Genomic DNA, 24,155 nt, shown 5'->3' with positions numbered 1-24,155 from the left:
GGGGCAGAACTATTTGTAGTAAGGTAAGGGACAACATAAAATTATTTTATATGCAAAAAAATCAGAACAAAAAGGTGGAGTGGAGATAGCTAAATTCTCTTTCTAAACAAAAGTTATTAGATTTATTCACAGAAAGATTACATACAACATGTTGGGACATTTATCATAATGTCAAAACTCTGGAAGTGACATTCCAACAAACATCCAGATTTTTGGCAATCGATAGCTTGAAGACATACAGACTGTATACTTCCGAAGTATTTTAATACGCCTGCCAACATGTCACAACTTGGGATTTAAAAAAATAAAGAACAAAAAACCTCATTTTAAGTGACAAAAAATACCCAAATGGATCAAGGAGTATATTACGGGGAAAAATTACAAGTGTATGAGGAGTGGGAGATTGTGTTCTTTATATTCAGAAAAAGAACATCTTGACAATTTTATGGGAAGTTATTCTACTTATAATAACACTATTGTTAGCATAACTATTAGAGCCCAATAGTTATTCTAATCATCACCAAGAGCCGCAGTGGTTAGAATGGAGTACTGCAGGCTATTTCTGCTGACTGCCAGTTGACTGCAATTTGGTGGTTCGAATCTCATCAGGCTCAAGGTTGACTCAATCTTCCCTCCTTCCAAGGTTGGTAAAATAAGGACCCAGATTGTTGGGGGCAATATGCTGACTCTGAAACCCGCTGAGAGAGGGCTGTAAAGCACCGTAAAGCCCTATATAAGTCTGTACTCAGCAACTCTGAGCAGTTTATAAATTGTTAAAATGATTTAAAAACAAGGGGGGAGTAGAAAAAGCAGAAAGATAGCAGAAATGATTAAATCAGACAGGAACAAAGAGAAAGAGGGGATTGAATCATGCTCACCAGAGTCCTGGCAAAGAGCAAGTCTTCATAGCCCTTTAAAACACCTGTAGGGTGGGGGCTCTTCCCATTTCAGGGATAACCTCGTTCTAGAGGGCAGGCACTAAGACAGAGAATGCAGAGTTCTAGGTCCCCATAAATGGCATTGTTTAATTGTAAGATTAATCATCTTTTATAGTTTAGGTAAAAGAATGTGCAACAAGAGTTATAGCTTCGTGTGATCTTATGCTTTTGCTTATTTTCCACCATACTGAAATTTAGTAGCTTAGGTACAAATCCTAAAATACATATAGATGTACATCTTGATTATCCATATGCATCTTGGTAACCTTTTTAATAAAAGGAAACAGATTGATTTTTCCTGGAAATATACTTGATCTGCATAATATCATTTCTAAGTTTTCTTGATGCCAGAATAACGAGCAGAAGACTTCTTGCTAGCCCAAGAAACTTCAAATCAATATTCAAGCAACTATTCAAACCTTTGCATAGCCCAATGCTTTCAGAGCATTTATGATGCTTTATAGGATTATGAATGTATTATCTACAGCATCGATTGCCTTAGGCTGCTTTAACTGTCTACCCTTCTGTAAATAAGATAGGGATAGAGAAAACTGATGCATAATACATAGAAGCAACTTGGCTGATTATTACTTATTTTATTTATTTATTTATTTATTTATTTATTTATTAGACTTATATACCGCTTCATAGGGCTTTCAGCCCTCTCTAAGCGGTTTACACATTTTTTTTTAGCAAATTGAGTCAGCAACTTGCCCCCACAGTCTGGGTCCTCATTTCACCCACCTCGGAAGGATGGAAGGCTGAGTCGACCTTGAGCCGGTGAGATTTGAACCGCTGAACTGCAGATCACAGTCAGCTAAAGTGGCCTGCAGTACTGCACCCTAACCACTGCGCCATCTCGGCTCTTTGTACTTAGTTTCCTGGATCTTTAAAAAGAGAAAACTTCTATGTTTAGGGGGAACTCGGAATCTTTTACATATAAATCTCCCGTTCTACTACTAACCAAGGCAGAATCTTTCCATGAGGCACAGTGGTGATACCACTCCCTTATTATACTACAGAATGCCCTTTGGCAGGAAATGTGCACAAATCTATGCACATTTGCTATAGATTACCTATAGCAAATGTACACAGATGTGCACATAATCCTCTGTTATAACCACTCATGGCCAATCTTTTCCTAAAAAGGCTTTCATGTTCAACAATAAATCTTCAGTTCAAATTTCACACATTATGCAAAACTCTCACTTTAAACCAGGCTCAAAAATACATTATTTCATCTCCTCCAAAACAAAAACATGTAACTGGCTGTCCTTTTAGACCATGTCCACAGTAAATTTAATAATCTGTTCTATGAAATACAGATTATTATTTCTTCTTCCACACATTGAAAGGGGTTGGTCTTGTTACAGGTTTTTTTATGTGCTGCATCTACAGATATGCTATAAATAAGAATAATGAGAAGAAAGAGAAGGGCATTAAAGGGAAAGAGTAACATTTATAACTATTCTCTGCTGTCAAGTTCTCAAACTTTCGGCTCTGTTTTATGACAAATAAATGTCCCAGCAACAATCTTTGTATTTTTATGTCCTGTAATTTAATTTCTTTTAAATGCCAAAAAGGAGCTTAAACTATTGCTATTAAAGCTTTACATTATAAGTGAAATCAATCATCTTGCTGCAATGACATTTCTTGAATAATTCATTGGTAACTCTCAATCACCTCTACACAAAGCATAGCTATTTAAATAAAACATCATCCTAAAATCTCATTAGTACAGAGCTTTCTAGTCCTCATCATTCTTGATGAAGTACAGTCTTGTTATTATGCTACTTAAATTTTTACCCTTTTATCTACAAACAGCCTATCATATAAATAAATTTAATATTAGTCCACAGCACCGCAAGTCTATGACCATCCATCCATCCATATGATTCGGTTACTGTTTGTACATATTGATTTAAAAATAGAACATCATACTGGAGTGTTGTAAATTGCTTACTAACAAGAATGGCAATGTTCATGGGGGAGAATAGCAATACCAGTGAAATAAAACCAAGGATCCACATCATTCTCGTGTTACCTAAATTCATGCATCAGACCAGAACAAGAAGTAATACTGAATACCGTATATACTCGAGTATAGGCCGACCCGAATATAAGCCGAGGCACCTAATTTTACCACAAAAAACTGGAAAAGTTATTGACTCGAGTATAAGCCTAGGGTGGGAAATGCAGCAGCTACCGGTAAATTTCAAAAATAAAAATAGATACCAATAATGTTTTTGAATATTTATTTCAAAGAAAAACAGTAAACTAGCGGTGTATTCAATGAAATACTTCACTCACCTCATGATGCTGATGTCCCGCTGTGATGATGATGTCCCGTGCAGCCGCGGGAGCGATGTCCCGCCTCCTATGACACACGGCACAGTGATTCCTATCATTGGATCACTGTACCAGAGGAGGTGGGACATCGCTATGTGGCTGCTTGCCATAACAAGGAGGAGGTGGGACATCGTTGCAGAGCGGCAGGAGGGGGAGGAAGGGGAATCGTAAGACAGCCCTGCATTACATTAGAACGTGAGGAGGGGGGATGGTGCGGTGCGCGCTGCGCAGCAAACTGACACAGAGGGAGGGGAAACTCACAGGGGCACTGCGCCATTCACGAGTGTCACCCAGCGGCATGGCCCCGCCCCTTTTTCTCCTCCATTTCGGGCAAATTTTTCACTGACTCGAGTATAAGCCGAGGCGGCTTTTTTCAGCCCAAAAAGTGGGCTGAAAAACTAGGCTTATACTCGAGTATATACAGTAGATAATTATTTTTTCCAGTACAATCCTTCATCCCCAATGAACATGCCAACATTTCACAGTATTTCCATTTGGCATTTTGACAAATGGAATGAGGTTCTACTTACCCTGTGTTTTTCTTTAATTTTCTTCCTGTATTCCTCTTTGTCAAATTTATCCTCTTCCTGAAGTCTTTCTTTTGCTTTGTCTAGATTGATCCCATTGCAATCATCGCCATCTTCCTCTTTGTCCAGGATAGACTTTTGTGCTGGTGGCCACTGCTGAATTAACTGAATCACAGAAGAAGAAGAAAAACATTTTAGGACTGCTGTTTCTATTCTACCATTTAAAAGGAGCTCTGGATTGCTATGAAGACCAAAAGACATCAGACCTGCGCAACAGGGAATAGTTACAGAAATATAATTTTCAGGCAGAGAAGCTAATAGAGGAAATAAAAACTGAAGCGAGGCTCTGAAACATGATATTGTTTAATTAAAGAGGGTGGTTCAAAGGTCAGTTTGTATGAGGTGTGCAGACTCCACAAGAAGTAGGCAGTTCCAAATAACTGGGCCTTGTACCACAGAAGGTTTATAGGTCATAACCATCACCTGGGATCATAGCCAGAAGCAAACTGGCAACCAGTGCAGCTCACTGACCAGGGATATCAAATGAACATACCAAAGGGGACTTTAAGGACAGCCCAAATACAATGCATTGACGTAACTGAATCATGAGGTGATTAGAAGATTAACTGTCCAAAGAGTCTTCCAATTCATTAAAAGGTACAACAGATGAAGGTCCTCTTGGCCATAACTGCCACCTGCTCTCAAAAGGAGATGTACTGTATTTTTCGGAGTATAAAACGCACCTTTCTCCCCCCCCAAAAAAGAGGGTGAAAATCTGGGTGCGTCTTATGCGTCTTATACACTAAATACAGAATTTTTGGCCTACTGAAATCCTGCCCCCTTTGCAAGGCTTTGGGAGACTTGCAAAGTGCTCCTGGGGAGGGCAGAAACGAGTGAAAAACGGGCCGTTTGTGCTCGCTTTTGCCTCCCCCAGCCCCCAGGAGCACTCTACAAGTCTTGCAAAGCTCTGCATGCCCCCCCCCTTTTTTTTTTGCCAAAAACAAGGCTTTCAGAGGGTTTGGGAGGCCTGCAGAGTGCAAAACCTTTTTTAAAAAATTTACCTCTTCAAAATCATGGTGCATTCTTATACTCCAGCGTGTCTTACATTCTGAAAAATACGGTACGTCTAAGAAGATGCGCAGATTGCACACATTCCTTAAATAACACAATAACAGAGTTGGAAGGGATTTGGAGGCCTTCTAGTCCAACCCCCTGCTCAAGCAGGAAATTCTATACCATTTCAGACAAATGGTTGTCCAATCTCTTCTTTAAAATCTCCAGTGTTGCAGTGCCTACAACTTCTGGAGGGAAGGTGTTCCACTGGTTGATTGTTCTAACTGTCAGGAAATTTCTCCTTAGTTCTAGGTTGCTTCTCCCCTTGATTAGTTTCCATTCATTGCTTCTTGTCCTGCTTTCAGGTGCTTTGGAGAATAGGTTGATTTCCCCCCCCCCTCTTCTTTGTGGCAGCCCCTTAGATAGTGGAACTGCGATCATGTCACTCCTAGTCATTATTTTTATTTAACTAAATATACCCAATTCCTGCAACCATTCAGAGTCAGAACTGTGACTATCCAAATGTAACAAGGCATACCAAAGATAGTTGCATCTTAGTCTGGTCTATGCCAGAGCAACAAGCCATCCAAATTCAAGAGTCAGGTCAACATTTCAGAACCAGGAGGATATCAAAAGGCTGTTTCATCACCCGATAATTGTACAGCAACAGCTTTTAACACTCTCTTCTCCTTGTGTGCAATTAGGGTGCTAATGTCTAAAAGTTCAATCCAGAGAAAACGATCATAAAAATTCAAGAGAATACAGAAGCCAATAGCAGCAGGGGAAAATCAGCTAACACAGCTCAAATGTTCAAATCCAAAGAGTGTATTTGTATGTATGTATGTATGTATGTATGTATGTATGTATATCTCCAATCAGTTAGTTTAATCAAAGGTAATCATTCCAAGCTATCAGGCATATACTGGAAATCAGGGGTGGGTGGGTAGGGGTGGGAAACATCACGATCTTCAGAATTCAAGCTACGCCTCTGAAAGGGGAAACAAAAAAAGTGATGGGACAAGAACAACGAATTCTCACAATCCCAAGGAAAAGGGATTCACTGAATCTGGAGGCAACCAATGGAAAACACTGCTTGTTAAAAAAGAAAGAAAAAAAGTTATGAGCCTCGGGTACAGAAAACACTGTGCACTAATACAATTAATAGAATCATTTCCATATGATAGCTACCAAATCCACAAACCTGTTCACCAATGTTTAAGCCTCTGTTTATATACAACGGCATAAGTCATAAGCACAAATGGCTGAAAAGATCAGACTTTTTGACACACATCCTCTCCATGGGACCATACACAACATTGCTAGACTCCATATCAGATATTCATAAGAACAAGCTTTAATTCATTGACCTCATTATAGAAGTCGGCAATGGTTGTGAGGGAAACACACATTATAGTGGTTCCTAGAAAAAAAAGAAGAACAGGCAGGAAACAAATGGTTGCGACTTTCCGTCAAGCTTGCCTCCTCGCTCTCCATTGCTCTCCCTTTCAAATTAGCTTTTACAATTGCAATGAACTAAGAGGCAAAGCAGTAAGACTGTGTCTTGAGCAGGGGCATTCATCTTAGCCTTCTGCAAACCAACATAAATGCTTCATTGCAAATTCTAATTTCCCTGCACCCAGTGGTAATGTACTGCTTGCAGAGCTACTGAAACGGTATTGGGCTCATTACTCTCTTGACAAGGCTGAAGCGGATCAAAAGAAGGGAAGGGAAATCCAAGGAAGAATCAAGCTGAGTTCTGTTGAAAACAGAGACATGACAAATGAAGGTTATATATGGATAAAAAGCACCTACGAACCATCGTTGCGATTCAGATCCCTCTGCCATGCAGTTTGATTCTCTGCCACCCGGAAACATTAACTTATGTAGTCCATTCAATCCAGTAAATGAGCATGCCAAAATGGGTTTTTAAAACTGTTCCCAATTCCCACAGAAAAGGAACAGTAATACACTTGCTATAAGTTTGGCATGGGATTGCAGACTACGCTTATGACAGTTAATTCATCAGAACTACTGATTAAATATATGAAAACTAGGAAAGGCACTTTTGGATTTCAGATACAGTATAGTTCAGATTTATTCCAAACTAGGGACATGCAAAACATTTCCAATTTTACTTCAAACCACCACCAGCTTGATTGAAAACCTTCTGCTTGGAAAAACAAAACTGTTCTGAACTGAAAAGCAGAATGTTCAGAGTGAAATATTTCACACAGCGTCAATCCTATACCTATCCCCCCTCCCTCTCCCTCTCCCTCCCTCCCTCTCCCACTCTCTCTCTCTCATGTATACATTGTTAAAATATTTGTGACTGGAGAGACATGGGAACAAGGTCAGCCAATGAATAGGCATAGCAACTAAGTCAGCCAATGGGATCTTAAACAGATCTGTGCAGAGAATTGAAACAGAAACTTAAGTAAGAAGTCTGGCTTAGCTGAGAATTGGAACTAGCAGTCTGCTGCTCTGAGAAGTAAACTAGCAGTCTGTCTGGGCTTGTCTGCTGAAATGAATCTCTAACTGCTTGTGATTGCCTGTAATTCTCCTGCCTTGTGTTTACTTGGAAGAACCATCTGTTAGTATTGTACATTGATTCATCTCCTCTTATGTATATAAAGAAGTTAATGAATCCTGCTGCATCAGTTATCTGTGTGGGCTTCTGGATTTGAATTTATGCAACAAAGTCTGACATACATGCATGACTGGAAACCTTTTTAAATTGTATTTAAGTGACCTATCAATTCTCCTTGAAAACTTTTAAATAGTATTTAATTAGAAATAATCAATAATAATGAACAGGGAGCACTCCCAAAGTCTACAATGGCATTCACCCAGGCTTCACCTCAGCTCTAGAGTCCAACTTTCTCCTTACTAACAGTACTTGCGTTTTGCCTGTATTTAATTTTAGTTTGGTCTGTCTCATGTAGTCCATTACGGAGATTAGGATATTACTTCCTTGGAGTTTGATTAGGGGATTACTTCCTTGGAGTTAGATGTTAAGGAACAGTATTTTTTTTTACTTTATTTACTCAAATGTTTAGCTGCCAAACTTCAAGGTCCTCGGTGTATCATTAGCATAGTGGCAACATGCCACTCCAAAGATTCAAATGATGTCAGATGGGAAGAATCAGGACCAAACTTTAAATTCCAGTTAAGCTGATTTGTTGTTCATGCCTATACATAAGAATTTAATCAACTAATGGTCAATACTAAATTTGTGCTTTTCCAGAGCTAATGGAATGCAAGGTGGGCTAGTTTTGGATCACTTGTGAGGATGTAATGATTCAAGGCTGATTCCTCTATTGACTCCGTCCCCAGGCTCTGCCTTGTCTTTTCCTACAAATGACCTCCAATAGTAATTTTGAAATAGATTTTGTCACTATTTTTCATTTCATTTTTTCATTTTATTAGAATTTATAGGCCGCCCTTTTCCCTGAGGGGACTCAGGGCGGCTTACATAAAATAAGGAAGGGGGGGTACGAGACAGTAAACGCAAAAAATACATAAAAGTAAAATAGTAAACAACATTCATTCATCATTCGGGTGGGGACATATTATCTTTATCCCCAGGCCTGACGGGCTAGCCAGGTCTTAAGGGCTGTGCGGAAGGTCTGGACGGTGGTGAGGGTACGAATCTCCACGGGGAGATCGTTCCAAAGGGTCGGAGCTACTACTGAAAAGGCTCTCCTCCGTGTGGTTGCCAGTCGACACTGACTGGCAGTTGGAACTCGGAGGAGGCCTAATCTATGCGATCTAATTGGTCGCAGGGAGGTGATTGGCAGGAGGCGGTCTCTCAAGTACGCAGATCCACTACCATGGAGGGCTTTATGAGTGACAAGTAGCACCTTGAAGCGCACCCGGAGATCAACAGGTAGCCAGCGCAGCTCGCAGAGGATAGGTGTTATGTGGGCGAACCGAGGTGCACCCACAATCACTCGCGCGGCCGCGTTCTGGACTAGCTGAAGTCGCCGGATGCTCTTCAAGGGCAGCCCCATGTAGAGCACATTGCAGTATTCCAGCCTAGAGGTCACAAGGGCCCGAGTGACTTGTTGTGAGGGCCTCCCGGTTCAGGTAGGGTCGCAACTGGCGCACCAGGCGAACCTGGGCAAATGCCCCCCTGGTCACAGCCGTCAGGTGGTGGTCGAAAGTCAGCTGTGGGTCCAGGAGGACTCCCAAGTTGCGAACCCTCTCTGAGGGGTATAAAATTTGACCCCCCCCAGCCTGAGCGATGGAACACTGATCGAATTATTGGGAGGGAAACACAACAGCCACTCGGTCTTCTCCGGGTTGAGTACTATAGACCCGTGATGGCGAACCTATGGCACGCATGCCCAAAGTGGCAGATGAAGCCATATCACCTGGCACGCATGGCCTAGCCTGTTCGTCTTGCAGGTTTCTGGTGTGCATGTGCACATGACGATCAGCTTTCCTTTGCGCACGCAGCAGTGCCAAAAACCGGTGTATGCATGTGCGCCAGCCAGTTGATTGTTGGATGTGCATGCGTGCTAGAACCCGGAAATTCGGCTTTTTCAAAGCATGATCCCTTTGCCCATGCAGCAGTGCCAAGAACTGGCCAGCACATGTGCATTGGCCAGCTGATTGTCAGCGGAAGTTCAGCTTTTCTGAAATGCAGCCCCGATGAGCGCAACGTTTCCACATGAATTTTTCAGCACTCCGTGCCAAAAAGCTTCACTATCACTTCTATAGCCAAAATAAAATACTATGGGATACCACGGGTCAATCAATGACTTAAATTTAGAACAACAGCTTCCACCTTTTAAATATGCTTCAACAAAAAAACCAGAATTACTGCAAAAACTGTACCTCCTAAGCCCAACTCTGCTAGGTGATCCATGAAGATAATTATAGTCAGTGATTACAAGTATTTGCAAGTGGTCTCGGAGAACTTGTCATATTCCCTTGGTTTACACTCAAAAAAGTATTAATGTAGGAAACCTTAGCAGTATAATCAAATTATTTGTGTTTGATCTTACCTCTCCGTCATCGGTAAATACAATTTTTGTATTTACTTTAAAATTTCTCTTCAAAACCTTTTTAGCTTCTTTTGTTTTGGTTATTTTCTTCTTTGGTTTTACATTCTGGGTTACCTGAAAAATATGGAAAAGGGAAGATAGCCGTTATCATAAACGATTCTGAAATGAGCATTATTCAATCAGCAGCATCCAAAAAAATCCTACCTTTCAGCATTTTTAAAATAGATACATTTCTAATCCTGCAAATTTTAGAAATACATGTTAAAGTGTGATGTAATGTCTCCAAAAAGAAAAGATAATGGGAAAATTTCTCAAGTCATTAATACATCAGACTGTTATGAGACGATACTATCTCATTACATTTGCAGTCTTACACTCTTAACTGAGCCAGAGAAAATCTAATAGTCTAGATCAGATCTGTCAATCTTGTGGCCCACGGGCTGGAGGTGTCACGTGCTGGCCAAGCCCAAGCCCGGTTTAGCAAAGGGGGGGAACTCCCGATACGTCATGTGATGCCGCCATGACGATGTGAATTTCACTCCTGGTCTAGATCTCTTTTGCTTGGTAAGATTTAATTTTCAGCAAAGCATTTAAACATTTTACATATAACACCCTATAAAATATACAGTATATTGAGTATTATAAGGCTTGCAAGTAAACATTATTTTTCTAATCCACAATTTTCCAATATGTTTTTGCTAGTTCCAACCACATTAGCTTTTCCCAAGAGTATTTATAATCGCTAGTTTGTTCCATACATAATTAATACTATTCAAACTACAATGATTAATACAGGTTACTTAATAGCTAAGAAGATATACAACAGAAATATCTTAGGGGCAACATAATAAATATCTAAATTAATAACTGGCAAAACATCCAAATTAATAAATCATAATGAATGACTTTTTATTAAACTCACAATGCCTTTCAATTTGTAGTACAAGCTCATCAATATCAGTTTTAAATTTATAACTCGTTCCTATTCAGGCCAGTTAAAAGTGGAAACAAAAGTTTAGATTGCTGAAATGGAAATTAAAAATGGAAAGTCAAACTTAAAATGTCCTGTATTTTCTCCTTTAATATCTACTTCTTTATGTATGTCCATGTTTATGTGTGAGTTGAGGGATTCTCTGTTATTTTCAGAAAATGCTCTGAGGCAGTCTCTCCCAGGGAGAGAATGTTTCACTGGCATGTAATGCCATCTTAAACTGAATGTGTGGATTTTCCACAATTAAACATAGCTTCCAATGTGTTTGAAGGGGTGTCATGGCTCAGTGGTTAAAGTCACTGAGCTTGTCCCCTAAAAAGCTAACAGCCCAGGATTGAGACTCAAGTGACACACAATGGGGTAATTTTCCATTCCTTGCCCCAGCTTCTGCTATCCTAGTAGTTTGAAAGCATGCAAATGCAAGTAGATTAATAGGTACCACTGTGGAAAGATAACAGTGATCTCTGTGCCTTTGGCATATAGCCATAGTGGCCATATGACTATGGAAAATGTCTTTGGATAATACTGGCTCCCTTGGCCAAGAAAGGGAGCTGACCATCACGCTCCAGAGTCGGACATAACTGGACAGGGAAACCTTTACCTTCCCATGTATTCAGATCATGCAAATCCTCTTCAAATGTTAAAAGAGAATTCATTAAATTAAATTTGTACCAAATGCACAGGTACAGATTAGATCAAACCTAGCTCAACAACAGTAACTGTGAGAGGGACCTTGCAGCCCCAGTGGACAATCACTTAAATATGAGCCAGAAGCGAGGCAATAGCCAATATAGCCAATGCAAACCTAGGTTGCATTAACAGAGGGATAAAATCAAGGTCACGTGAAGTGGTTTGTGAAAATTATTTGATCATAAAATACAGAATTAGCCCTGCTAGATCAGACTATCTGAGCCAACGATTTTGGCTCAGATAGTCCATCCAGGGATGGATCGCACAACTATGTTTAAAAAATATAGCCCATTGATATTTTTTTAACTTTTTCACATATTTTAACATACAGATATTTAAAATATAATATAATATAATAATATATAATATATAAAAAAGCAATAGAATCACAGAATCAAGAAGGAATAATGCAAGGACAAATCAACTCATATATACAGATCAGTCAAGCAAAGCCACACCCAGGCCCCGAGCCGTCTCCCATGGCTCACAATAGATCCTATTTCTTAGTCACAAAACAGTTCCCATTGGCTGACTTGTTGTTATGACTATGCCAGCTCATAATTTCTTATACATTGACAAATGGAAAAAGCTACATGACTGTTTCTTACACTTATGACCTATGGTCACATGATCAAAACTCAGATGCCTGGCAACTGACTCATATTTATGACAACTGTGTAACTAACAAGGTTCATTCAAGGTTCAAGGTTCATTTTATTTATATGCCGCCATATTCCCGGCGGGACTCAGGGTGGCGCACAAACCCAAGGAGGGGAAGGGAAACACAAACTACAACAAAAAGTACAGGGCATTTAAAACAACCAACAGCCACACGATTCAAGAGAGGAAGGGAACTCATCAACCCCAGGCCTGCCGACACAGCCAGGTTTTAACGGCTTTTTGGAAGGCCTGGAGAGAGGTGAGGGTCCGAATCTCTGCGGGGAGCTCGTTCCAAAGGGCCGGAGCCACCACAGAGAAGGCCCTCCCCCTGCTAGTGGCCAGATGACATTGGCTAGTAGACGGAACCCGGAGGAGGCCTAATCTGTGTGATCTAATGGGTCTTTGGGGGGTAATTGGCAGCAGGCGGTCTCTCAAGTACCTAGGTCCAATACCATGAAGGGCTTTATAAGTGACGACTAGCACCTTGAACGTAACAATGGATGTGATTCATTTAACAACTTTGGCAAGAAAGGTCATAAAATGGGATAAACTCACTTCACAAATGATTCACTTAGCAACAGAAATTTTGGGCTTAATTGTGGTTGTAAGTCCAGGACTACCTGTGTGTCTATGTAAAATGTGAGACAGTAAAGAGAGAAAAAGCAAGGGCATCATCCTCTGAAGATGCAAAAATAATAATAATATTTTTTAAAAAACCATGTAAAATGCTTTTGTTGAAATCACTGGAAAGAACAGTATCTTTCATTCCCACAAGCCAAGGACAATTCAATCAAACAAGCGAAGAAAATATTTCTTATTTCCCATGTCACTGCATCCATCGCAAAAGTGAGAAATGGATATTGGTTGCATGCTCTGCAAAATGATTTGCATTAAAAAAAAAGAAAAAGAAAATAAGAGGAGAGAAATGAAGGCATAAAAATACATTTCTTTGTGGACTTTAATGAAAATGACATAATCAATTTATTTTGCCCTCTGGAATCCAATTTTTAACCTGCCAGTTTCAATAACTGTTTTTAACATTGGGAATAAAAGCAGCTGCAGGCAAGTGTGAGGGGGGGGGAAATCCTGAACCCGATTTTCTTCATAACATGTCACATCATTAACGATGAATTTTTGGCAACTATTCTACAGTTTGGAAAAGGGACTTAGTTTCCTTAGAAATATTACAATTTTAAAATGGAAGGAAAACTAGAGATAAAAAGATCGGAGTTCAATATCATAGGGGTGTGTCTATGTGTATGTCATGAAAGAACTTGTGATAGTAACCACAACTGCATAATGAAATCCCTGGCATCACAACATATGTAATGAAGGGGGTTTCGATTACACAACCACTATTGCCATCTTCACTTTTTCATCCCACCCTGGTAGGTTCCTCTGCTCTACACCATTCTCTGTATCCCCAAGTTTGGAGGGAGTAATGAAAAGGGAAAGGCAACAACAGGTGGATACAACTCAGAGATGTAAATTAATGAGATCCTTAGTCTGGTGGGAAGCAAACTATAAAAAAACCAAATTGATTAAAATTAAGTCACTTGAAAGAGGCAGTGGGCTGTTTAAATAATCTCAAAATACATGCTATAATCGATGTAATATTAAAAAGAGACAAGTACAATGGTTTATTTCTATTTGACAAAAAAAAATAATTACCAGCTCTATTCATTGGCACAAAAGTCCACATACAAATCTTAGAATTATTTGCACATCTGAGGAAATCAGATAAAAATATGACAGGATATAAAGATAGGATATAAAGTTAGTCTAGCCCAGAGGTGTCACACTCGATTTCATTGAGGGGTGCATCGGGGTTGTATTTGACCTGGTAGGGGGGCGTGGCCAGGGGTGTGTGGCCAGCTCGCCATCATTCATGTCGGTGGCGCTTGTGGTGGTCTGAGCGCTCCTGAGCTCCGTTTTTTGTTGCAATAACTTCCTATAACCCTCTGCCAATGAAAATGGAGCCTGGGAGGGCCCTCCCAAGCCCCATTTTCACTGACAGAAGATTGCAGGTTGTTGCAGCCACATGAGCTTCATTTCCGCTGGCAGGGGCACCACGGGCCAGTCTTTTGCTGTTTCCAGGATGGCCCTGCGGGCCAGATCTAAGTACTTCATGAGCCGGATCCGGTCCCTGGGCCTTGAGTTTGACACCCCTGGTCTAGCCATTTCAAAAACAGTCCAAGAAAAGCAAACCAAGATGCTAAATCCTCCAACTAATTCTAAATACAATTCAGTTACAAGTCATATTAAAGAAAATAGTCTCAGATTCCAGAACTCAATTTCCAATATGTGAAAAAATACATTTGTTTTTAAAAAGTGTTTACTACCTTCTAAAACACATTTTTCCAGGACAAAATTTTAAAAGTAGAATTAAATTAAATTAACTCTTAAATGAAATAGAAAAGAGAAAAATATGAAAATAGTATTGTAAAAGTTTAATTTAATCATTATTTCTTTTCAAAAAAGTACCTCCAATTAAAGATATGAACATTGGTAATTTACTACAAGCATTATGGTGTTGATAATTATTATTTTTTGCTATTATTCAAATAATACTCAAAAAGTAATTGTTAAACTTATTATTTTTAAAAATCATAACAGTAGGACACCAATGAGCAAAAAAGCAGACAAAATTGAATTAATATTATTGCTATTAATTGATTTTAAAAAAAAAAAAAGACTGTTGCATTATTCAATTCTGAGAACTTATTTTATATGCATACCAAAGGTGGGTTCCTACCGGTTCGGCCGAGTAGGTAGTAACTTGTCCTGCCACGCCCCCGAACCGGTTCTATCAGTGGTGCCGTAAGCACCGCCATCATTTTTTTTACATGCTCAGAAGCATGTGCATGCACGCATAGCGCACATCAAGCGTGTGTGCCCCCGAAGTGTGAACCTGAGTGAATTTGCAGTAGCAGAAGCCGGAATCCACCCCTGATGCATACATTTAAACTCTATGATAAAACACAAGCCATCAGTAGATGTAACTTGGTAATCTCCAGATATATCAGACATTGTCAGGCATGAAAGTTCAAGTCTACCGTGAAGGTCCAATTAAACTGATTTATTGCTAATCATGCCTTTGCACAAGAATCTTTCACAACTAACAGTCAGCGTCAATGGAATTAAGGGAGAGTAAACTTAGTTCGCTTCTGGTTATGTAGGGATTCTAGGCTGATTCCTCTTTTAACTCCATCACACCCAGGTTCTGCAGCTCCTTCTCAGTGGTGAAATTCAATTTTTTCTACTACCAGTTCTGTGGGTGTGGCGTGGTGGATGTGGCGTGGCTTGGTGGGTGTGACTTGGTGGGTGTGGCAGGGAAAGGATACTGCAAAATCTGTATTCCCATCCCAATCTGGGACCAGCCGGAAGTGGCATTTGCCGGTTCTCCGAACTACTCAAAATTTCCGCTACTGGTTCTCCAGAACCTGTCAGAACCTGCTAGATTTCATGCCTGCTCCTTCTCCTACATAAAGGTAAATGTAAAGGTTCCCCCGCACATATGTGCTAGTTGTTTCCAGCTCTCCTACATACACAGAAGTAAATACAGGTGCTGGGGGCTGAAAGTACTGCAATTTATAGAATTCATAGTCCATCTGATTAGGTCAAGGTGGAGAAGGAAGCTCAATCATTATCTCCTATCTGTAGACCACTGACCAGTGATGCCTTATAAGCTCCCTTGAGACACTTGGCTTTGCCAAATGTATTTTTAGTTTCCTTATTTTTCAGGCAACGGAGAGCCATTGTCACAATGGGAGAACTATCATCCAGATTGGAAAATCCTGATATGGAACTTATTATTTTTGGAGAGTATTCCTTATGTTTCCATCCTGCTTAAAGAAAACTCCTTATTAGTTCTGTCAAACAATACAGCCCTGTTATGACGGACTGAGATTCAAGCAAGGTTTTTTTCATCTAATATGCTTGAAGTTGAAATAGTTAAGCAAATTTGGAATTATAAAATTTCTGCCTGCCTGAGCAAATTAATCAAACAAATCAAAGTCAATCAAAGTTCAAATACATTTAAACTAGTTATTCAATCAAGAGGGCTCTTGTGAAACTATAAATTCACCTGTCAGTTTTGTTCTGGAATACAGATTTGATTTTATATTTTGCCGCAGAGAAAGGGAATAATCAGAGACTGATTTATACTTTTCTTAATATGCTGCCTTCATGATGCTTTAAAAATATTTTATTATATCTTAAACTATAGGAGGGAAATGTGTTCCTTTTAAAATTGTATTGACTGTATTATTATATTTCAGACTGTATTTTTGTCATTTTGACTATAACAACCACTGAACATTAGTTACTAGTTTTGGTCTATACATTTATCACATTGTAGCATAGTATGCATTTAAGATCTATAACAATTTCCTTTAGAAAAGTAAAAAAAAAATGTTGGCTAAACTTCAAAGCTTAGCTCACTGCTTTGGATAATAATTAAAATCCATGAGTTGTGCAGGTGGGATATTAATTAGAGCTACCAGGTGAGACAATTAAATTCTTTAAAAACTGGAACACCTTGAAATCAAGCAAGAACAGGGTCAGTGCTGTGCCCAAACAGTGGGTAAACTTGACAGATTATAACAAAGACAAGATTTTGGTTGCAAAGAGAATTTATCCTCTTAGAAAGTCAGCACTACAATTATTAAAATATATGTTTTTGAGGACCATCCTCGAAACGAAAGATCATCCAATTTTTTCAAATAAAACAGTCTACCAGTTGCAGAGATAGTCCTTGAATTATGACCCCTTGGTCAGCGACCATTCAAAGTTACAATCGTGCTGAAGTTGCAGCCATCATAGCATCCCCACAATCATATGATAACAATTCAGATATTTGGGTGCCTGGCTTGTGGTTACAAAGTCACTGCTAGCTGGAGTCACATGATTGCCATTTGTGACCTTCCGTGCTAACTTCCCACAAGCACAGTCAGGGGGGAAGTCAACAGGGAAGGTTGCATTACTACTATAAGTCACCACTGCCCCCTTTTTCTCCCCCAAAACCTACAACAAATCTTGGGATCTCATATTTTGTAGCACTCCTTACTGACCTGCCTACACTTCCTAAAACCTGCTCATGGCCCTTACCAGCCCAATATGACAATCCCCTCATACACACCAAAAGTATTTTGAGACTCTAAAAAGAGTACAGAGAAGAGCAACAAGAATGATTAGGGGACCGGAGACCAAAACTTAAGAAGAACGGTTGCAGGAACTGAGTATGTCTAGTTTAATGAAAAGAAGGACTAGGAGGAGACATGATAGCAGTGTTCCAATATCTCAAGGTATGCCACAAAGAAGAGGGCATCAAGTTATTCTCAAAAGCACCTGAGGGTAGGACAAGAAGCAATGGGTGGAAACTAATCAAGGAGAGAAGCAACTTGGAACTAAGGAGAAATTTCCTAACACTTAGAACAATTAATCAGTGGAACAACTTGCCTCCAGAAGTTGTGAACGCTCCAACACTAGAGGTTTTTAAGAAGATGTTGGATAACCATTTGTCTGAAGTGGTGTAGGGTTTCCTGCCTAAGCAGGGGGTTGGACTAGAAGACCTCCCTTTCAACTCTGCTATTCTACACTCAATGTGGCACCTACATTCCAAGACATTAGACATTTGGTCTACAGAGGAGATGCCTGATGAGTTTTGTGATCCCCACATTGTGGCCCCCCATAAAAATAAGGGAAGCAAATTAGACTGCAGAAACTACAAAGTTATTTCCCTACTGTCTATTGCAGACAAGATCTTTGCCTGCATTCTGCTGAACAAACCAGTAGCTGTCTTCGAAAGGAACCTCCCAGAGGCACAGTGCGGTTTTCAGTACAGCAGACATGGTATTTGCCAGGAGGCAAAACTAGAGAAAGTGTATCAAGCAGAACAATCCTCTCTACTCTGTCTTCATTGACCTGACAAAGGCATTTGACACTGTAAAGAAAGAAGCTCTCTGGATCATCCTGAGACATCGTGGCTCCCCAAGGAAATGTGTGGAGTTGATTCTACTGCTCAATGGGGGGAAAAAATGACAGAAGATTCTTTACAATGGTGATCCTTCAGCTGCATATGCCATTTCCAATGGGAGAAAACCAGGGTTGTGTTCCTATTCCCATTTACTCTGTCTTTCACTTGCATTGTCATATGTTGTCCAGGGTCAGAAGGAAGAGTGTACATCAAGTACTGACTAGGTAGTTCTCTCTTTGACTTTTCTGCTTGAATACATGGATGAAGAGCCTCCATACAGTCATTCACGAAACCTCTTGGCTGACTGTGCACTCATGGCACACAAAGACAGCAATGTAGTGTTAATGCTGAATACATGTTCAGATGCTGCTATGGTCCTTAGCCTGACTACCACCTTGAACTAGACTGAAGTTCTTTACAAGCCCGTAGAACAAAAGACACCCAGCTGGCAAATGTTTCAGTTCAAATACTTGAGAAGAACTATCTTTAGACAAAGAAATTGCCTCTAGGCTCAGCATACCAAACGGGTACTGGGTGGCCAATCCACACAATATCCATAACTCCCCATAGCTAAAAGTCTACAGAGCTATGGTTATCCCTTCCCTCCTATATGGATGTGAGACCTAGAATCTGTACCAAAGGCACATGAAACAACTAGAGAAATTTCATATGCAGGTCCTCTGCTCCATCTTTGCTGTTTGTTGGCAAGACTACCCTATTTTTCGGAGTATAAGACTCACCTTTCCCTCCCCCAAAAGAGCGTGGAAATGTTAGTGCATCTTATACATCGAATACAGCCATTTTTGGCCTCCTGAAGCCCCACTCCAATCTGTTTTTCATAAAAATGGAGGGTTTTTTGTCTTGCCCCAGCCTTGCTGAAGCCTGCAGAGTGCTGCTGGGGGCTGAGGGAAGGCAAAAAAGCCTCAATTTTTGTGAAAAACAGCCCATTTTTCACCTGTTTTTCACAAAAATGGAGGCATTTTTACTTTGCCCCGGCCCTGCTGAAGCCTGCAGAGGGCTACTGGGGGCTGAGGGAAGGCAAAAACTTTTTTTTTTTACTTACCACTTCTAAATCATGGTGAGTCTTATACACCAATGTGTCTTATAGTCCGAAAAATATGGTATGTCTTCAACCAGTAGGTCTTAGAAGGTACGTTAACATATGATTTTATTGTTATTTTTCCTCCTAAAAAATTTCAGGTTTTTTTCCCCAACTGAATTTTTACAGTGTATATGTTATATTAAAGGTGTAAAAAATTCTGAAGTGGTTTATCTTGGTCTGGTGTTTTTTTTTTACATCTCATAAACCTAGCATTTTAACAGGGATGTGTAGACTTTTGATATCCACTGCATGCATGCAAAACCTTCTAAACTTATTTTCTCTCATTGCCAGCCTCTTGTATGTATTTGGCTTCCTTTAACATCCAAAATTCTGTGAACAGGTTTGTGTCCCCAATGTCTTCTGCAATGCAGCTGTGATTCTGCTTTAAGCTGTTCTTGAGCTGCATCACGTGAAAAAGAAGAATCGGAGCAAGTCTGAACAAAGGTAATTCACTGCTTTCACCACTTTCGTCCTTCAATACAATTAAGAAGAAAAAATAGGCAGAGTTTCCTTTTCCATAAATTCTGGCTCAGATTTTACAGTTTAGTGAGCCCTGGATGCAATAAATAAAATGTGTGAGCTATAAAAAGTAGTGGATATTAAAATTTATTTATTTATGTAGACTAAAACACAGTGGTGTATCTGAGAAATAAAGCTATTTTGAGCATGCAGATGAGATAATGTTTTTGTCTTGGTACCAATGTTCCCTCTAATTTTTTTTCAGTGTGAGCGGGAAAGTATAGTGTTTGAGCGGCACAGTTTCATGCCTGAGCACCTAAGAGAGCAACAGTTTGAACTGCTGTCACGTCTGCTGGACATTTGCGCAACATTCCAAGCGTCAAGAGCCGATTGCGAGCGAGGTTTCAGCCTGATGAATGCCAGGCATGAAAAGTGCCACTCAAACACTATACTTTTCCGCTCACCCTGAAAAAAAAAAGACTTCTGCTCAGCTTTTAGATCATTAGACTGGCTAGAGAGAGACATGGCACCAACAGGGTCCTGGGTCCTGGCATTTTGCAGGCAACCTGCCCTCTCACATTCCTTTGGAATGCAACCCATCACATGTGAATTAGATTTTGCCAATTATCCTATTAAAAGATAATCCTATTATTCTAAAATACGACTAATTCAATATTAAAAACTGTAAATATTTAATGCTGATAAATAATAGCAGTAATTGTTATTTAGTATGAGTAAAATCAGTATTGATATATCAATATAATATCTATCAAAATTGACAATAAACACTAAAATAACAATACAAATATATAATGTGAAATATAAATGTAATAAATATAATATATAAATGCAACATAAATGTAATAAAATAATTTATCATGAAACTCTCCCCCTTTAAAGTAGTAAGATCAATTAAATAGTCTAGCAAGTTTGGACTATATGCTATATGTTATGTTACTTAAGAATATATATACCTCAGAATCAGATACAGCATCCACATCTTTCCCAACTGAGTCAATAAAATCATACGCCATGCCAAAACTATTTTAAATAAAGATATGAAATTAATCAAGTCTTGCATTTATTTTTCAAAATGAATGTACTATTTTTTGTTATTTAAGTTTGTACCCCATCTTTTCATCTCCAAGGTATTCAAAGCAGCTAAAAGATTTTTTTTAAAAAATTTGAAATCTACTTAAAAACTGGTGTTAACATCACCATAATCTAATTCAAAAAGCCTGGCTAAAAGGGGAATTATCCTTTTCTAAAACCAAAAAAGAAAGAACTGCTTGTATTCTGTAGTATTTAATCAATGCATAGCTTTCAAATGTAATCCAAATTATATATCTAAACAACATTATAAATCATTTAAATAGCAGAAGATTCGAGCATTGTTTTTTCTGATCTCTTGGCAGAAAGGATGTGTACTGGCATTTTATGGAATTTAAAATGATTAAGTCCATGACACAAATTGCACAATAGGAAATCCAGCCCAGAATGCATTTAACTCATTGTATCACCAGGGACCAGAATTTAGCAGGCCCAGGGAAAAAAAAGTAGGTAAGGCCACTTTATAGCTAAATTTGATACCATTAAAAATTAAATAGGATTAAAATCTGTGGTTTATAATTTACCCAGTTGTGCAATGTCGCCCACCCCACTCCTTTCGCAGTAGCCCGCTGCACCAAGGGGGCATGTAAGAGGGAGGGGGAAAACAGGAGGAGAGGTTCAAATCCAGATTTCCACCCGGATGCCTCCCAGATGGGCCCGAAGATTCCGGGCAGGGTGACCACTCTGGCGCTGCCTATCATTCCTGCCGCTCCCCGGGGAGGTGGGGCAGCTGCGTGGAGATGCATCTGCCTTTTGCGCCCACCGACAAGATACGGATCCCAGCCCCGGGCGTAATTTGATTCCCCTCTTCCCTGAGCTCACAATAACACCCTGTCTCACAAACCAAGAGCCCATCAGGCCGAGTTCGACGGAGAGGCTTCAAAGAAACAAGCCAGCATATATTTTTTTCAAAAAAAAAAAAAAACCAGTCCGGAGCTCAGCTGAGCTGAGGCTGTTGGATGAAGCCGTCACCAATGCGTTTCCCCCTCCTCCCCCTCCCCCGTTCCTTCAAGACAGGAAAGGAAATTAGGTCCGTGGGCCACATCCAGCCCAGCCAATCAGGCGGGAGCAGCCGGCGAGGCCCGATCCTGCCTTCGCTGGCAAAGCGAGTCCAGGCAGCAATTATTAGACAGAGGCGGGTAGAGAAAGACGGACGAGCAGAAGCCCAAATGAACGGAGACAGGCCAACTCAGGCATTGACGATTGGGAGGGAAGGGGGGGGGAGAAACAAGGTGAAACGAGAGCGTCAACCACTTCCCCACCCACCCACTCACTCTCCACTGCCGCTCTCCGCATTTTCTGGGCGGGGTCTCGCAGTCGCAGGAAGGAATCCCCTCTCCAAGGGATCCCCCGAACATGGACTTGAAGAGCCGCGCTCTTCAAAACAAGTCTGGGGAGGTCCTTTGCAGGCGGCCAGTTCTAGCCGCCTGCAAAGGACTTCCCCACGTTTGCTTTACAGAAAACTCTGTGCGGCAGATAGAAACTGCTGCGCGGGCTTTTCTTGCGACGTGCGCGGCCGCGCACGCGCGCACCTTAGAGGGAACAGTGCTCTGGACTAAGTTATTGATCAACAGTTGACAACTTTATGTATCACATTAATTGATTACATCTGTGACAGGTAAAGACTATATTGGTCATGAGATTCTTAGTAGTAGTGTAGTGCAAAAAAGAAACGAAAGCTGAAAGATGGAATGTTCCAGTGTTCTCTAGAATGTTCTTTCCCCAGAATGGTGAATTTTCCTTGTTTTTGTTTACAGAGTAGGTTTTTTTTAATGTAGTATAGTGACATGGATGATTGAACAGAGGAACTGGAGGTGGTAAAAATTGAAAAATTAAATTAATATTTTGAGCAAGGCAGTTGTCAAGTAGCTGAAGATCCCAATCTCTTAAATTTTTGGCTGCTTTATGCCTCTGAACTTCAGCTTCAGTTTGGCCTATGTAAATTTTCAGAAGCAGTTATGGGGATATAAATTATTAAACATCTTGAGATGTTTGGGTTTGTTAGAAAATTTCTATATTTACACTCACTGAAGAAAGGAATTCCAGGAAGCAATCTAACATATAAAGCAGTTCTTTTTTGCTCATTTTTTAAAAATAGAAGCTTCATCTGGATTTCAGACCACTTAATAATAGATAATCCATTCTATTAGACATCTTTGGCTGGGGAAGGAACACTTGAACCTCCATTAATTGAGTTGAAATCAATTAAAGCAAATGGAAGGATTTTAGATAAATGATATATTTAGGCACAGCATAGCAATTTCTTTCTTTAGAAGATCATAGTAAAAAGCTGGAAAAAATACCCTAAAATACCCTAAAACCGAACATTAAAACAGTTCAATGATATTTTAGCAATCTGTTAAATTAAAATGATCATCGTAAAAAGATAATTGCAGTTTAGCCAGCGAAATCCTTGGTGGACTCTTTTCCCAAATAAATCTTGCCAGCCCTCCCAAGTAAATTGAATAGAAAATTTGATTAATTGTACTTTATTGTAGACTAAATAACAGTCTCTTGTAAAATCTCCTGCAGCCACTTTTAACCAACCAGTTTCTTCCAAGTTTCTTCCTTTGACTTTTAGGTCACTAAGGGCTCTTATATAATCAGTCCCTTGGCAGCATCCCTTCTCCTCATCCATCTAAGTCACTCTCACAAACCTTTACAATTATCTCAATAATTTGTTTATCTGAGGAAAACACCTACTGGGAATTAACACTGAAGCAGGGGTGGGATTCAGCCGATTTGGCAAACCGGTAACTCAAATGATCATCTGGGGAGTGAACTGGTTTGCACCCCACTGCCTCTGCGCTTCACTTATCTATATCCTCTCAGTTGATTCGCGCAGCAAAGCGGATTGCGGCGCCTCATCTGTGTTACTCCCCAGGAGTAACAGGGAAGAGAAGTTTTGTTAAAACTTCCGCAGAGGAAGCACACGGTCACCAAACTGGTTGTTAAACTGGCAGGATCCCACCACTGCACTGTAGTACTTCATAAAACATAAATCAATTTAAGAGCTATATTTATTTTAATAACATTAATGTTGCCCTACCAAACGTATCTATTAATATCCAGCATGATCTTTTAAAAAATTTTAGCATATTGATTTCCACATATATAGAAATGTGTAGACCTAAATTTGTAACAAATTCTGTGAAACCTTTTGTCTATTTCACTTATATTACACCAAGCTTTTTAAAAAATTCCTGTATCTATTTTTACAAAAGACAGGGCAAAACAGGACTGCTCTAATAGAAAGTCAGTTATTGATCCAAAATTCCTGACGTAGCATT

General features: G+C 39.8%; 1 protein-coding gene across 1 annotated transcript in view; it reads right to left on the bottom strand.

The window, feature by feature from the left end:
- DDX10 (DEAD-box helicase 10) overlaps nucleotides 1-24,155 on the bottom strand; it is a 177,093-nt gene that overhangs the window by 54,070 nt on the left and 98,868 nt on the right. The window contains exons 14-15 of the mRNA XM_032220167.1: nucleotides 9,877-9,990; nucleotides 3,818-3,979 (exon numbers count right to left, since the gene is read on the bottom strand). Coding sequence (XP_032076058.1) covers nucleotides 3,818-3,979; nucleotides 9,877-9,990 — 276 coding nt within the window. The remainder of the gene's footprint in view (nucleotides 1-3,817; nucleotides 3,980-9,876; nucleotides 9,991-24,155) is intronic.

The sequence above is a fragment of the Thamnophis elegans genome, chromosome 6, assembly GCF_009769535.1.
Source record: "Thamnophis elegans isolate rThaEle1 chromosome 6, rThaEle1.pri, whole genome shotgun sequence".
NCBI classification, from domain to species: Eukaryota; Metazoa; Chordata; class Lepidosauria; order Squamata; family Colubridae; genus Thamnophis; species Thamnophis elegans.
This window is presented reverse-complemented; position numbering and strand designations above follow the sequence as displayed.